This window comes from Phaseolus vulgaris, chromosome 6 (genome assembly GCF_051622355.1).
Source record: "Phaseolus vulgaris cultivar YP4 chromosome 6, ASM5162235v1, whole genome shotgun sequence".
In the NCBI taxonomy this organism is placed as follows: domain Eukaryota; kingdom Viridiplantae; phylum Streptophyta; class Magnoliopsida; order Fabales; family Fabaceae; genus Phaseolus; species Phaseolus vulgaris.
Genome location: NC_143503.1, coordinates 25,998,739 through 26,015,022, shown reverse-complemented (window position 1 = coordinate 26,015,022; position 16,284 = coordinate 25,998,739). Strand labels below are relative to the sequence as shown.

At 33.7% G+C, this 16,284-nt stretch overlaps 2 protein-coding genes across 8 annotated transcripts; both read left to right on the top strand.

Moving 5' to 3' along the window:
- Positions 1-523: 523 nt before the first annotated feature.
- On the top strand, positions 524-3,986 carry LOC137831601 (aspartyl protease family protein 2). The gene has a single exon (XM_068639343.2). It carries the CDS (start codon positions 885-887, stop codon positions 2,466-2,468), a length of 1,584 nt encoding a protein of 527 aa, XP_068495444.1. The 5' UTR covers positions 524-884; the 3' UTR covers positions 2,469-3,986.
- Positions 3,987-7,571: 3,585 nt separating this feature from the next.
- Positions 7,572-16,233, top strand: LOC137831599 (uncharacterized). 7 transcript variants are annotated; one of them, XM_068639340.2, is made up of 10 exons: positions 7,599-7,743; positions 8,228-8,475; positions 9,752-9,840; positions 9,931-10,069; positions 10,671-10,745; positions 10,887-11,008; positions 11,093-11,168; positions 15,380-15,440; positions 15,722-15,781; positions 15,883-16,233. In XM_068639340.2, the coding sequence occupies exons 2-9, from the start codon at positions 8,305-8,307 to the stop codon at positions 15,775-15,777; spliced, it is 789 nt and encodes a 262-aa protein (XP_068495441.1). In that variant the 5' UTR covers positions 7,599-7,743; positions 8,228-8,304; the 3' UTR covers positions 15,778-15,781; positions 15,883-16,233. The 7 variants fall into 7 exon arrangements, with proteins under 7 accessions (XP_068495440.1, XP_068495443.1, XP_068495441.1 ...); XM_090303656.1 differs by lacking the exon at positions 15,883-16,233 and adding an exon at positions 15,543-15,582; XM_068639339.2 differs by lacking the exon at positions 15,380-15,440 and having other exon boundaries at positions 7,572-7,743; positions 8,327-8,475.
- The last annotated feature ends 51 nt before the right edge of the window (positions 16,234-16,284 follow it).

Here is a 16,284-nt window from a genome sequence, read left to right as displayed (position 1 = left end):
ACATTCAAAAGAAAATTTCCCACAAGTAAAAATCCAATAATATAAATGTTGATGATCAATACTAAAGAGGTCTAACAGTGTAGTTCCTTGTTTTGACTTTTGAGGTAGGAAATGGACGTGAAACTGTTTTAGACGAAAAAATTCACATAAGCATTATTCAGCTGGAACAAGTATTAAGTGATAAACTAGATACATTATTGATTCAGTAGTATAGAATAAAATATTTCCTTTGTTCAAATTATACAAGAAATTCTAAAATATTTTCACACGTTAACAAATGGTTGTCATAACTTGAATCTTCAATTTGTATCTACATTATTACTTTATCTGAGACAATGAAGTGACTTTTCTGTATAGAACTACAACCGTGTGAAAAGCTTCCTCTTCTCATTAATTAGTCAAATATTAGATATTTGTTTTACATTTATGACAACAGAAAAGGAACCAAAAGTCAATGTCTGTCTATTCATTTGTCCTATGTTGGTTTTTTGTATTCGGACTTTGTAATATGCAGATTACAGAATCTTATATGTGACACTTAATTTGGACTTCTGTGATCTCAGACTTTCTCAACCAAAATCCTTTCGGAGAAATTCAATGTAAAATTGTTCAATTTGGTAAACATGTCCCCTTCAGGTTTCATGTTTTATTTTGTATGTTTGGCATACTTTTTTTCCCTTAGACCTTTAAATAAGTTATGCTTTGGCAACTTCTAGTGAATTGTTGTCCTAGTTTGTTCTGTTTCTGGATTTTGTTTCTTGTCTCTAAGGAATTGAAAGAAAATACTTTCTCTATCCCCATTTTACAGGCAATAGGATTAGAACTTCAATTTTGTGTTCTTAACTTTTCTTGTATATGCCATCAAACAAGTAGTAAGAAGAACTATGGTCATGAAGGTTTCCCTTATTTTGGTCCTCTTTTCAATTTTCTGTGTCACTTTCAAAATGTACACTGAAGTTGATGCTCAAAATGATCACATCAATGATCCAACTCTCACCAACGAAGAATCTTACAAGAAAGCCACAAGTTCAGAACCAACTAGATTGAACAAGGAAGAAGGTGGAGTTTATGATATATCAGCAAATCCTCACAAAAGGTCAAAAATGTTACGCCTAAGGCGTAGGCCAATGAATAATGGCAACGAGCCTAAAACACATGCAATGGACTCAGCAATCAGGGATTTGGTCAGAATTCAGACTCTTCATAGAAAAGTCACAGAGAAAAAGGAAGGCATCGCCATCCAGCAGCAGAGCAACCCTTCTAAGGCTTTTGTAGCATCATTGGAATCTACTATAGATGAGCTTTCAGGTAGCATCGTGGCAACCTTGAAGTCTGGGGCCTCTCTTGGCACAGGAGAGTATTTCATAGACATGTTTGTAGGAACACCTCCTAAACATGTTTGGTTGATATTTGACACTGGAAGTGACCTCAGTTGGATTCAATGTGATCCTTGTTATGATTGTTTTGAACAAAACGGACCCCTTTATAATCCCAAGAACTCTAGTTCTTATAGGAACATAAGCTGCCATGATCCCCTGTGCCAACTGGTTTCTTCCCCAGACCCTCTTCAGCCTTGCAAAGTTGAAAACCAAACATGTCCTTATTTCTATGAATATGCAGATGGTTCAAACACAACAGGAGATTTCGCATTAGAAAAATTTACTGTAAACCTCACCTGGCCTAATGGGAAGGAAAAGTTTAAGCCGGTAGTGGATGTGATGTTTGGTTGTGGTCATTGGAATAAAGGCTTTTTTCATGGAGCTGCTGGGTTGTTAGGACTTGGGAGAGGACCTCTCTCCTTTTTCTCACAGCTTCAATCTATCTATGGTCACTCATTTTCTTATTGTCTCACTGACCTATTCAGCAACACAAGTACTACAAGCAAATTGGTCTTTGGTGAGGACAAGGAGCTATTGAACAACCACAATATGAACTTCACTTCATTTCTTGCAGGAGAAGAAACTCCGGATGATACATTTTACTATCTTCAAATAAAGTCCATCATGGTTGGTGGGGAAGAGCTTGATATTCCAGAACAAACTTGGCATTGGTTATCAGAAGGTGCTGCTAGTGGTGGTACAATTATTGATTCAGGCTCTACCTTAACTTTTTTCCCTGACCCGGCTTATGGTATTATCAAAGAAGCGTTTGAGAAGAAAATTAAAGTGCAAAAAATTGCTGTAGATGATTTTATTATGTCTCCATGTTACAGTGTGTCAGGAGCCCTGCAAGTGGAGCTGCCTGACTTTGGGATTCATTTTGCAGATGGGGCTGTGTGGAATTTCCCAGCAGAGAACTATTTCTACCAATATGAACTGGATGAAGTTATTTGCTTGGCAATTTTGAAAACTCCTCATCACTCTCATTTCACAATTATTGGAAACTTACTACAGCAGAATTTTCACATTCTGTATGATATGAAAAGGTCTAGGCTGGGATATTCTCCAAGGAGGTGTGCTGAGGTTTAGTATTCGCATCATATTAATATTAGCTCTTAGAAATGTAGTTTTAAGGCTTTTGATTGTCATCTTTTTTTCTTCTATTCTTCAAGTTTAGACCATCAAAATAAGATGGAAAACCAAAGTATACATATGCAATTAATTTCCCAAAAAACAAAGAATCAGAAGATTGATATTTTATGGTGCTATATACATCGAACACATAGTTGTCTGCAGTTACAGAGAATGATGGTTAGGTGTAAGACCAATATTATATAGTATAGGAACAAGTCAAATGGTAGGTATGTAACGATTGTGTAGCAGGTGAAAATGCTAATATATTTCAAATTCTACACTAGTATTTTGACAACCATTAGGATTTTTAAGGCTCCAAGCAAGAAATTAATCCAAAGAATGGAAGCTCTCGTGTATTTTTGTGCAGAAAGCTAATACTTTATCATTGTCGGCATGACATAACTTCTATACCGGATTTTGAATTTTCAACATGGAAATTTCTTCACTTTTGGAACTAATCATGAAGGCTACTGAGTACTTCATTCTTTAAGGCACATGTTTTCTTTGAAAATATGTTGCTGATAATAATGCAAACTGTAAGTGAATAGTTTATTATTATTACTATTATTGTTATGACAGAAAATGGGTAACTGTATTAAAAAGAAGAAAATAAAACAGATAAATAAATATCTTATTTCATTCACGTATATACACAGATGGTGTTTATTCATCTTCACACAAGAGAAGATCTTCTATGAACTTATAATATCCTTGAAGACAAAAAGATAGATAGAGCATTAACGATAATGATGATGATGATGATGAATATAGAAATTATTTTGCATGGAGTAATCTGAATGATTAGTGCCAATTCTTGTAGATGAATGTAGGTTCCCTGAACGTGCCACACTTTGAAACTTGGTAGCAGTGAAATTTTGGTTGGGGTTAAAACTATTAAGGCTTGCATGAGAAAAGTTTTGTTTCCCATTGTTACCATTTTTAAATGAGTCGGATGTACCTGAATTTTGGTTGCATGATGATGATGAAGGCTTCGATTTTCGAAAGCTTGTGTACCTGTTGTCTACACCCGTAACATACGTATGTTCTACAATATCCATAACATACGTATGTTCTACAACATCCGTAGCATACTCATGTTCTACAGTATCCGTTACATACTCATGTTCTACAATATCAGTCTGAAAACCCGTAACATATACAATATCCTTAACATATACAGTATCCGTATGAGTCTTAGGTTGTACAATATCCGTAACATACGTAACGCACTTATGTTCTACAATATTCATAACAGTGTTATAACATACCTATCCGTAACACACTTGTGTTGTAACGTTGTTGCAGGAAATTGAGACTCGTGAAACTGGAACCAAATCAACAAAAAACACTGGGAAACTGGCACCCCTTCTTTGCTACACACTAGTAGTGAATATGAAGAAGATCATTATTATTTTGTATTCCTTTGTTCATCATAATGATATATAGTGTCTTCCTTTTTTCTTTCTCCTTGATGATGATACATAGGCCTAGGGCAACACTATATTATATAGAGATGAAGAAGCAATGTTCTCACTTCATTGCTTTGAAACTAAGCTATTTAGTCAAATTCTATCCACAGATCAATAGATTCTATGCTGCATGCACTCACTCACCTGTTGCAGATGCCAAGGCCAATTATGCAGACAAGATATGAATCGTGTTGAAGAATAACTTTAAATTTTCTAACAATACTTTGTTATGGTAATCAATTATGCATACAAGATATGAATCGTGTTGTAGAATTGATTCCATCCATTGATCCATTAAACACAAATTTAATAATAAATGTTCGGTTGTTATGTTTTGACGATTGAAAATTAAACAAACCTGTCGATGTAAAAAAGATTCAGTATTAATTAATTAAACTTTAACCTAATCAAGCATTTGGCATCTTTTGGATATTGGTTTTTAAATGGTATGAATGGGATTTCATATTTTATATTCAGGTGGAATATATATTAATATATGGTACATGTTCAAGATTCCACATCGACTAGACATTAGAGCTTTTATAGTATATAAGTGGGTGCAAATCTCATCCCATAAACTGATTTTATAGGATTGAGTTAGACTTAAAGTCCAATTTTTAATATGGTATCTTGGTAGACTAAAATCACTATTTCTCTAAAATCTCAACTTTGATTTATTTTTATTATTTTTTCTCTAAATTTTTTTATGGTATTCTTTTTATTTATTTATTATTTGAACCTACAAGTTAGAAGATAGTTGACATCAAATCTAAGGCATCCAAAAAGAACCTTTTCTAGTTTAAGTTTTATATGTCCTTAAAATTTTAAGTTTCTTTCTCTTCTTTTGCTTGCATGTGATCTTTAGTAGAATGCATCTGTGAGTCGATATGCAGTGAGTTTAAAGTAGTATGCATCTTTTAGGTTTGTCTTTCTAAGCAAATTAGATTATCTTTGAACAACCTTAGTTGCTCTTTTTTTTCTAATAATAGATTTTTTAAAGAGTAAAACATTTCACGTAAAGGAGAATAACTTTGATTTTAAATTAGTTTATGAAAGTAGAGAAGAAATTAGTAAATATAAATTGAGTTTAAATGTTGCTGATCTTGATTTGTTAAAAAATTTGTTTTAGGAGTAGGCTTGGGTTAGAAATTGGAATGATTGAATTGTTTGAATTTAGCTTGTATTAATGAATTGTAGTCAAATCGAGGTAATAGAATTGAAATGTTATTGTTTCATATAGATTGAATGTTGGTAGCGATGATAGATAGATATGTTAAAGAGTATAAATAACATGAAAATAGTTGGAGATGAAAGGGTGTTGAGTTTTGATAATGTATCTATTTTTTTTTATGTGTTGATACATCCACACATATATATATATATATATATATATATATTTTGGTTTAGTTCATATATATATATATATATATATTTTTTTTTTTTTCTTACTTAAGTGTCAGCCATATCAAATAGCATATTACATAATCAATTATTTTATAATCAATTATTTTATGTGATTGTTTATAATAAGTTATATTATTGTTATGTGTATGGTAATCAGTTTTTTTGTTTTATAATTGGTCAGATTCTTCATTTTTCATTCATAGTCTCTTACTTTAATGTATCAACACTAATAAACTATAAACTACTATGCGCTGCTTTATGCTTGACCAGTGTTAAGATAAATATTAAGATAATTTTTTTTATGAGATATATAAATTCTAATAATAATCCAAATAATGTAAATTAAAATATTAAGTGATAAAAATCAATGAAAGTTTTATCATCTAGTACTAATCCAGGTAAAGAGTTATCTAAACTCAATAGACATCTAGTTTTAATAATAACCTAAGTAATATGAATTAAAATAATAAAAATAAATGAATTTTTTTATCATCTAGTATAGGTAAAGAGTCATCTGAATTCAATGGAAAAATTTACTTTGACACCCACAGTAACCACACACATCTGACAGAAATTAAAAAAATATAATAAAAAATTAGTATATATATTTTACTGTTTGGGGTGTTAAAATATCACCACCTGAACTCAATAGATGTATACAATTCTCACATCAATGATATAAATATGACACCTATTAAACTCTTTTAATTTGAATTTTAATATAATCTTCCAAAAAGTTATGTATTGTATTATATATTAAACTCTTATAAAGCTCCTAGGAGGCAATATATATTGTTAAAAATTTATTTGATATAATTGATGGCAGTAATGAATAGATTACTTTTAATCATTAGATTAAGAAATAAATAGATGAAAATGAAATTTTAATTTGATCTTTCATTGATATATACATACAAGAAGAATGGGTGGGCGAGAGAAGTAGTAGTATTCTGTGTGTTGTGCACCTTAGAGTCCTTGCATTAACACAGTTTTGGATGGAGTAATCCGAATAATTAGTGTTAATGCATGCTGTCCAACGTTGCTTCAAACATTCTGAATTAAGCATCGTACCAAACAAATTGTGGTTGCCATTGAAACCATTAACAGTTGCATCAGAAAAAAAGGTTAGTTTCCCGTTCAGTCTTCTGGTTTAACCTCAGCCATGCTCCAAATCAACAAGCCTCTGGAAACTGCCACCACTTGTTTCCTTTCACCCACCATTATTCTAATTCAATGTGATGAAGATCATTGTTATGCATTCTTCTTCATCACAGTATATTGTTTTCCCCCCCTCTTCTTCTTCATCATGCAACATATTCTCAATCACTACCTCTCTTAATCTTCTTTATTTTATCATATTTTCTCTATTTTATTCATCTAAGAATCCCTCTTTGCCTGCCATTTAAGCTAACAAAATATTTTATCTTCATAACCAAATTCTTTCCACATGCATAGATTCAGGTTTGAGGTGACATTGTGAAAAATTACTGTATGCTAATAAAACACACTAAAACTGAGATTTTAGACTTTTGAGTAAACTATTACTTCAAAACATGACATCAACTATATACATTTTTAAATATATTAAAAAATAGTTAATAATTTGTGTTTACAGAAACACTTTTAAAAAGAGTCATATTTAAACTTTTTTCACTCTTGATGTATTACTGATAATTACAAAACTGTTAGACAATTACAGAAAAGTAAGATAAAAGAAGTTTATTAATAATAATGATATATTAAGAAATGTTCTGATGAGAAACAATAATAACAATCTTATCAACCTTTTTCTTCTTGTTACTGAGATATAATTTGTGTAAACTTTGTTAAATAAAAAATAGGACTTCTTATTATTTACCAAGTTTAATGTTGTAATTATTGTTATTGGTGGTAATTTTTTTAATCTTGTCATTGGTGTCAATTTTGTCGATAACTAATTTTAAAAAATGAGTATGATATTTTTTTAAAGTCAGTGAATTTTTATTTATTTATTTATTTATGTTTTCATTCACATAACTCAAAAATAAATTTTGTAAAAACCTATTTTTTTGTTAAAGAAGTACATTGGTAACCCAAACAAAAATTACTTAATACAACTTCCAAAAATTCTTCGATTATAAAATTCCATAATTTTTTATTTGTGTCAGAATCATAAATAAGTATAATTTATTTATTTTTGTAGATTTTCATTAGGTTGTTATGATTATTATTGCTCTGGTGACAGATAAAGGATACAATCAGTCTTTTGGTTTTGACTGAGCATAAGAAAGAATTTGATGTTCCATTGAGATGGCCAAATAGGCTCTTCTTCCTTTCGCAATTCTTGGTCTCTATCCGTGTCCCCATTTTCAGCTAAGGTCTCAATCTCTTTGTCTTCTGCTAAAGTTTCAAACTTCAATTGAATGACTGTATTTACTTGTAATGGGTCACCTAATTATTCTCTATCCATTTATTTCCTTTTCTTTTTTCCTCAAGAATTTTTTTTCTTGATTTTTGGTGTGATTCGTGTTTCTTTATCTCTTCTCTTCTTGGTATGGTGTTAATTTGGTGTATGATCATCATCATTATCATTGTTCTTTTTATATTAATTGATATTAATATGAACATGATGTAATCCAATGACTTTTTCTCTTTGTCCTGTTACCTGTCTCCTTTGATGGGGTTTGTTTGTTTGCCAAGAAGTTTTCTTAACTGGCTCTTCCTATGGTCATCATGGTTTGATTGACCAACTTGTGCTGAAAGTCACGTGAAGTGTCTGCAAATGAAATAACAGGCAACTATTGTAGACAAGTTTTCCTTTTCCATGACTCACGGGAAATTTTTTAATTTATTTTGCTGCAGTTTTTTGTTGAGTGGGGATTCCACCCTCCTTTACTGCTTGCTTCAAATGGGGTTCCTTTATTGTTGTGAGGCCACTCATGCATTATGTGTTTGATGCAGTTTGGTACTTTCAACAAGTTAATTGGATGGGATTTACTTTCTATTTTGGTTCGTTGGCTGGTTTGGTTTCCTCCTATGACATTGCTACCCCAACCAAAGAAATTCAATGGCTGGGGTCTGTCTTCACTGGCGTCTTCTTCTGTGTTGTTGTAAGTAAAATGAGTTTTTCATCAATTTCAAAGTGTCTTTTATGTTGCGAATGCCTCTTTTGTCTCTATGGACCAAATTAAGATTTTGAAAGCTTGATAGAGGAGCAGAGTGGAATATCATTTTATGAACATCACTAGGAAAAGAAGAAAAAAAAGGAGGGAAGGGGTGGGGAGGGATTAGGGATATCCTTTTTCTTAAATTGAAATAAGATGGCTGATGATGCAGATGAAGACTGAATGTAGAAATATATGAGGGAATTGATATTTGACAATCATGCATGTTATTATCCAAAAGCAGGATCAGTTATGGGATATGAGATTCATGGAGTAGGAATCACTATTAGTCTTTTGATACTAACACTAAAGGTTTAGGATGCAATTTGAGGAGTAGACATCTTCAAAATGATGTTATTTATTGAATAGCCTGATTTTTTGTGGTCTATGGTGAAGAAGCAAAACAAGTATTTTAATTGAATAGGAGGAGCTTGTATTCTTGTGCGTTCTTTATGGTTAAGTTATTGGTAAAGGCTTTGTAGATACGGGGCCAAGTGGGTAATTTTGGGATATCCTTGGACTGAGGCTTCAACTGTGCCTGGTTAGGATAGAAACATTAAGTGCTCTGCTGGCTTCTTCAGTTCAATAAATATGGTTCACACATTATTTACTTGATATTACTCCCAATATAGTTTTTCATAGATGATGACCTCATTCCTTTAACAACAATTCCAGAGGAAAATTGGATGCTTTACTAGTTAGCAAAAGTTTTAATGCATAAATAAGATATATTGTCATTGTTGTCAAGTGTTAACATAACAATTGAAGATTATATTTAACATTAGGCTTTTATGCCTTTCACTACATCTGCATATTTTACTTTTCAGTATATATTTTGAAATTATGTTGAGTGAGTTTATTACTTCATGGCTTTCATACCAATTGGATTCACTTAATAACAATCTAAAAATGTCTTTGAAAGCAATTTCTGATTCACTATATCTTAGTCTAGGTAGAAATGAATTCTAACTATTTTTTTTAGCTCCAGATCCTACAGTCTTTACCCTTTTGGTTATTTGAGAGTGTAAAACTTTTAACTTTTAGATTTTATACATTCATATAGTGTTGTTTCATTACCTTTTCTAGTTGCTCTTGTTAAATATATATATGATCAGTTTCAGATGAATGGGGAAATAATACTAAAAAATTTCTAGTCTTGGAGATTATTATGTTTAACAATTAGCTATTGACAATTGATCCTTTCCTCGTGTCCTTCTTGAAGGTGTATAGATTGACTGCTATTTTGAGTTCTGTGTTGTTCACGGGATATGGCAAATTGAGTAGTGCAGAGAAAATTGAATGGAATAACCGGTAAAATGAACCGTATAAAGATTTCTGTTTCTATTTATTTTGTCCGTAATTGAATTTTTATGTTAACTTTAGGACATTTTGCCCATGCAGGGGATTCTCAACAGTTCATGCTCTGTTTGTATCATTTGCGTCATTTTACCTTGTGATGTTATCAGACTTCTTCAATGAGGATTCACAAGAAGAACTTGTTATTAATAGATCATTTACTTTCTCAAATTCGGTACTGGGGGTATGTTGAAGACAATATAAGAAAAATTTAACTTGTTTGATTTGTCAGATGTTGATTTTAAATTATTTTTCATTGTAATTTCCAACTATATTTGGGTTAAAATGATCATGATGCGTGTGAGGGTATGGATAAAATATACAGTTCCGATGTTAATCTTCTTTAGGTACCAAGTACTTAATCATGCTGAAGCCTAGATTTGTTGAGTTGTATTGCTTTTAGAATGAACCTGTGTATTTTCTTATGGAGCATTCAGTTCTAGATTTTGTAGCTTTTATAATAAATGCAAGAAGGACAAATCATTTTCTGTATGCTTTGGAAGAAAAAAGGCTCCTGCATGCTTGGTGCACCCCTCAGTTGTGCACTGTAGATAAGGGAGTTAGTTTGACAAGTATCATTTTTAGTTCCATACTGATCTGATTGGTGGTGCATTTTTAATCTTACTGCCATGTCTCTTCTTTTAATCTTTCTGTTTCTTCTTTTTTGATATTTTTTTATCTCTATTATTGTTATTGGTAACGTAATTGTCTTGCCCTATAACTAATGATTGTCCTGTTGGCTTATTTGTGGTTTTGTCTTCTATTCTATTCCTCTCTGTTTACAGATTTCTATAGGTTATTTTCTAGCAGATCTGGCAATGATTCTTTGGCATTTTCCAGCTCTAGGTGGTCTGGAATACGTAAGTTGAAAAGATATTAAGTCTTATTGCCATGTTTAACACATTAGATAATATTGGATATTCGGTTTTTTGCACGTTGAACTCAGTCTCCAGCTTTTCTGTTTAGAAGGTGGTAAATTAACTTCATTCATCCGTGTGTAGGTTTTACACCACGGGCTGTCCATGTTTTCAATTATTCAATCTTTGCTAAGTGGTCAAGGACAGATCTACATCCTAATGATTCTATTCTCTGAGAGCACAACTCCTTTTGTAAATCTAAGATGGTAATTCTGTTGTTCAGACTTTGATTCTGTCATTTCATGTACGTCAGTCAACATTGACTTGTTACATTCAATGCATATATACAGGCACTTGGACATTGCTGGTCTTAAGAGCTCCAAACTGTACGTATGGAATGGTGCTGCATTGTTCTTCGGGTGGTTGGTACTGTATAATATACCTTTGCTCTCAATTTTAATTCCATTATAATAGTACCTGAAGGAATTGCTTGTGGTTACTTTTCTAATTTTTTCTTTTGGTTCTGGGTGAGTTTTGTATCGAGGCACAAGGAACAGGTAGTGATAGTGATAACGATAATTGAAAGGAATAATCAAAGGGGTTCTGAACTGACAAAATGTATACTGCATATTGCATGCCTAAGTAGGCAACATTGTGGAGATATTTTCCCCATTCTTGTTTTAATACATCACATATAAATTTGGGTGGATCACTTGAGCTTTAAAAGGCTTCTAAAAAAATTAAATTAGGTAGGTTGGTTATAACTTTTAAGGAGACGATAAGAGTAGGATAAGATATGAGTTACAATATACTGCATGAATGAACCAGCCAATAATTGACAGAGCAAAGGAGCCATCAACAGATTGGAACCAAATGATAAATAGGATAAAGAATAACTTACTATGACATCGAAATTCACCAAATCAAAAAACAGACTCAACCTTTCACCAAAATAGAGCCTTCTTTGGAACAAAAGCTTTAATGCTCCATCAAGTTGCTTTAGAGTAGATGCAAATCGATTCATGAGTGTGATAGAAAGAAATATGTGACCTTTACTTTGAAGGAAAAATACAATTTGCATTTGAGAGAAGAAGGAAAGCTAGACTTGGAGGCCTTCTTTTCTAGATTGATACACAAAATAGAATGCAGATTAACAAATAGTATCAGCTTCACATTAGCTTTTAACCACCAAGTTTAGGATGGATTGGTGTAATTCCTATATGCATTGGGCACGAGAATATTAAACCATGAACAAAGAAAGGCATGAGGACAAGTTAACAAAATGACTACTCATTGTGAGTCCTTAGTTCTTGGCTATAGGGGACACTAAAAGCCTTTGTCCTTCCATCCCTTGGATAGGAAGGCCCTTCGTTTTTGTGTTGGGATGCAAAATGGAATGAGGGCTTGTTGGGCCCTAAACACCCAAAAAAACACTAAAAGGGTGTTTATTTTTTAATGGCTCAGAATATAATCCTGAAGTACTCCAAAGACTCAGCAAACATGCTGATTTGGCTGTAAATTCACTAGTCAGCATGATTTTGCCTTGAGTTATGGTGTCTACACTAAATCTGCAAAAATTGAGTTACCTGCATTGTGTATGTGGGCTTGTAAACTCAAACGAGTTTACTTGCAAGTATGATTAGTAACCATGGTAACAGCGGTGATAGATGGGTGGGGGTGTGCCAGCAACAGAAATGATGTCAGTTGTAGTAGTGTTAGGGTGACAATAGTGATGCAATGATGGTAGAGGCACTAGTGAACACAATGATTTAGTAACAATGGCAATGGTGACAATCATAATGGTAATGGGTTGTGTGAAATTGGTGGTAAAAAGAATATATGAAGACGATCAATGGGGCTATACCGAGGATAAGAAGTATAAAGAATTGGAGGAGTAAGATAGGATCTACAAGTTTCTATTGGGGCTGAACACAGAACTTGATGAAGTCTGGGGGAGAATCCTTGGTACCAAACCTCTTATAACAATCCGGAAAGTATTTTCGAAAGTGAGAAGGGAGGAGAGCAAGAGGAAAGTAATGCTTGGAAAGTCAAGTTCAGCCCCATCCACTGAAGACTCAACAATAGCAGCAAGGGGGAACCAACCTCGTCCATCTCAAAAGAAAAATTGGCCTTGGTGTGATCATTATAAGAAGCTGGGTCACACTAAGGACACTTGCTGGATCATTAATGGCAGGCATTCAGAGGTGAAACAGACCAAAAACCTAGACAACACATCTGAGATAAATTCTAACCCATCTCCAATCAGCAAGGAGCAAATGGAAGCACTATAGTTTATTCTCTAGCAAACAATTAGTACAGTTGCAGTAGCACAAAAAGGTAATTTCTTGCATGCTTTAAATACTAGCAAAGGAAAACCAAAGTTATGGATCATTGATCCAGGAGTCTAATATCACATGACTAGAGACTTAACTCTGTTGAAAAGCTATTCTTCACACCTAACTTTTTATATAGTTGGGATAGTTGATGGGACTCTTTCTAAGGACATGGGTAAAGGTTCAGTTATTATCTCAAAAAATATTGCCCTGAATTCAGTCCTTTTTGTGCCTAAACTTGACTGTAACCTGTTGTCCATTAGCAAACTGATAAGAGAGTTGAAGTGTCACTGAATTCTTCCCTAACCTATGTGAATTTTAGATTTTGGAGCGGGGAAGACGATTGACAATGCTGAAGAATGTGCTGGACTCTACCACTTCCAAGCTGAAGCGTCAGAACCAGAACCCAAGTCCAACTCTTGTGCAATGATACCTCCAAATAGTAAAATAATTGTAATGTTGTGGCACTATCGGCTAGGAGTTGTTTCATTGTCAAATATGTCAATTGTCCAAACATACCAGCAACTCCTACTCGCCTCAACCCTATACACCCTCTTAACCTTTCTCCCCTAATTCACAACAATATATGGGGACCATCACTGGTAAATAACGTCACTGGATCAAGATGGTTTGTCACCTTCATTGACGATTAGACATGGGTCACTTGGGTTTTCCTAATGAAGGAGAAATAAAGAGCTGACAGAATATTTGAACTGTCTCATACTATGGTGGAAACACAATTTCAGAGCAGCATTAAAATGTGCTAAGGAGTGACAATGACCGAGAGTACTATCACTCTGCAATAAATTCCTACCTTCAGAAACATAAAATCATACATCAGAGTTCGTGTGTAAATACCCCTCAGCAGAACAGGGTTGTCGAGAGAACATATAGACATCTCCTAGAAGTGACCAGATCTCTCTTGTCAGCTACAAATGTACCCAACCAATTTTAGGGAGAAGTTGTCCTCTCTGCAACCTCACCTCATCAATAGAATGCCATCCCAAATCCTCAACTTTAACACCCCTTACTCTACTCTCCAAACATCATACCCTATCAATCGTATCCTTATATCTATTCCCTTGGAAATATTCGGATGTTAAGCCTTTATCCATAACCTCAATGCTCGTGTAACAAACTTGACCCAAAATTCATCAAATGCATTTTCCTCGACTACTCCCCCCATCAAAAGGGGTAGAGATGCTATTCACCTCAAACTAGGAAATCTTTCCGCACAATGTACTTGTAGTAGAGGAAATTGAAATAGTAAATGCAAAGTCAGCAGAGACTGCACCTGCAGGAGAGGAAAATGCAGAGCCAATTGAGACTGAACTTGCAGCAAAGGAAACTGCAGTAGATGTAATAAAAATGCACCAATTGATGCTAGAGAGAGGACTGCATCTCAGTAGAATCAAGACCCTACTACACAAGGAGACAATTGGATGATGTACTTCAGGAAGAGAAGGATGGGTGTAGAGTCCAACATAGCTCCAAGGAATTTGAAGTCAAGGACTTGGGTCAACTCGAATATTTTCAAGAAGAAATCAAAAACAGGCATTGAAGTTTATACTGACTCGGATTGGGCAGGATGCCCCTCTGACAAGAAATCAACTACAGGTTACTGCTCCTTTGTGTGGACAAACTTGGTGACTTGGAGAAGCAAGAAGCAACCTGTGGTGGCAATGAGTAGTGTAGAAGATGAATTTAGAGCTATGGCTCAAGGTATCTGTAAAGGAATCTGGCTTAAGAGGATGCTAGATGAAATCATAATTCCTATCAATTACACTATCAGGATATTATGTGACAACAAAGTTGTTATAAGCATTGCAAAGAACCCAGTCCACCATGATAAGACGGGGCATGTAGAGATTGACTGACACTTCATTAAAGAAAAAATTGACCATGGTATTATAAGTGTTGACTATGTTCCATCATGCTGACAAGCAACAGACATTCTGACAAAGGCTCTTCCAAGGAATACATGAAAACATTAGATCCAATCTGGGTATGATAGACATCTACCACCCAGATTGAGGGGGAGTGTTGGAGATCAGTGCATATCAACCAGAATTTATAGGAGATCAACGCATATCAATCAGAATTTATAGGAGATTAGCTCATATCAATCAGAATCATCCAATTCTGATTTGCACAGCCCAGAATAGGATTTAATGTTAATAAGATCAGTTTTATTTCCTTATTTAGGTACAACATTTATATGGAGAATTATTTCCCTAGTTTTCAGGGATACATTAGTGTACATGTTTATTCCCTTGTATAATAAGTAACAGTTGAATTCAACAGGGTAGTCGGTTGGCTAATGCATTGTCCACATTTCAAACTCGGAAGGGCTATTTGCTTGAAGGTCTTTCTGTTTTATTTTGCTAAATCCATTTGCATTATGTCCTGCGTGAACAAACACATTTCAATGCTCCGATTTCTCAAAGAATTTTTTTTTTCACTTCAGTCGTGACTGTTTGATCTCGAATAGAAACAAGCTGTTATATGTAAGCAAAGAGTTCAAATTTTTTTGTGATCTGTTTGTTATTCTAATGACTGTAATGATGGACGTGTGGAACAAATTTACTTGGTGGTTCGAAATAAATATATTGTCTTACTTTATCCCATATATCTTTTGTGCTGCAGATTGCAAGGATTTTCCTATTTATATTCTTTTTTATCCACTTGTGGACCCATTTTGATGAGGCAAGCGTTTTCTCTGTGATTCCCCATCACACATAATTTCACAATTCCCCTTTGATTATCATTTAGGAAATAAAATCAAACGTTTTGCTCCCTGCTTTCAGGTCAAAGAGATCTTCCCATTGGGTTTTTACAGCTTGCTTGTGGTGCCTCCTGTATTGACAATGATGAATTTGTTTTGGTTCTGGAAGATAGCCAAGGGTTTGGTTAGAAATCTTTCAAAAGCAAAGCATAGCGAGTGAGCCTACTAAATGGCCATTGAATTAATTTAGTACAGCCGTAATTAACTTTTTTTTCCCTCTTATCATTCTAAAAAAAAATTCATTACGGTATATGCTGTACATTTGCCATTAAGAAATTGAATATATTGCTGTGATTACATGTATGTATTCTGAATCAGTAAAGAAAGCAAGAGTTAAAAAACCACAGATATATGTCATCACATGGTTCAAACATTCTGTTGCATCTTTCATACCTTCTCATTTACCATTATGACATTGAATTGA

Coding starts and splice junctions, on each gene's coding strand:
- LOC137831599 (XM_068639338.2), top strand. CDS start 8,305: ATGCATTATGTGTTTGATGCAGTTTGGTACTTTCAACAAGTTAATTGG. Junction 8,476..9,751: donor GCGTCTTCTTCTGTGTTGTT/GTAAGTAAAATG, acceptor TCCTTCTTGAAG/GTGTATAGATTGACTGCTAT. Junction 10,070..10,670: donor TCTCAAATTCGGTACTGGGG/GTATGTTGAAGA, acceptor CTCTGTTTACAG/ATTTCTATAGGTTATTTTCT.
- LOC137831601 (XM_068639343.2), top strand. CDS start 885: ATGGTCATGAAGGTTTCCCTTATTTTGGTCCTCTTTTCAATTTTCTGT.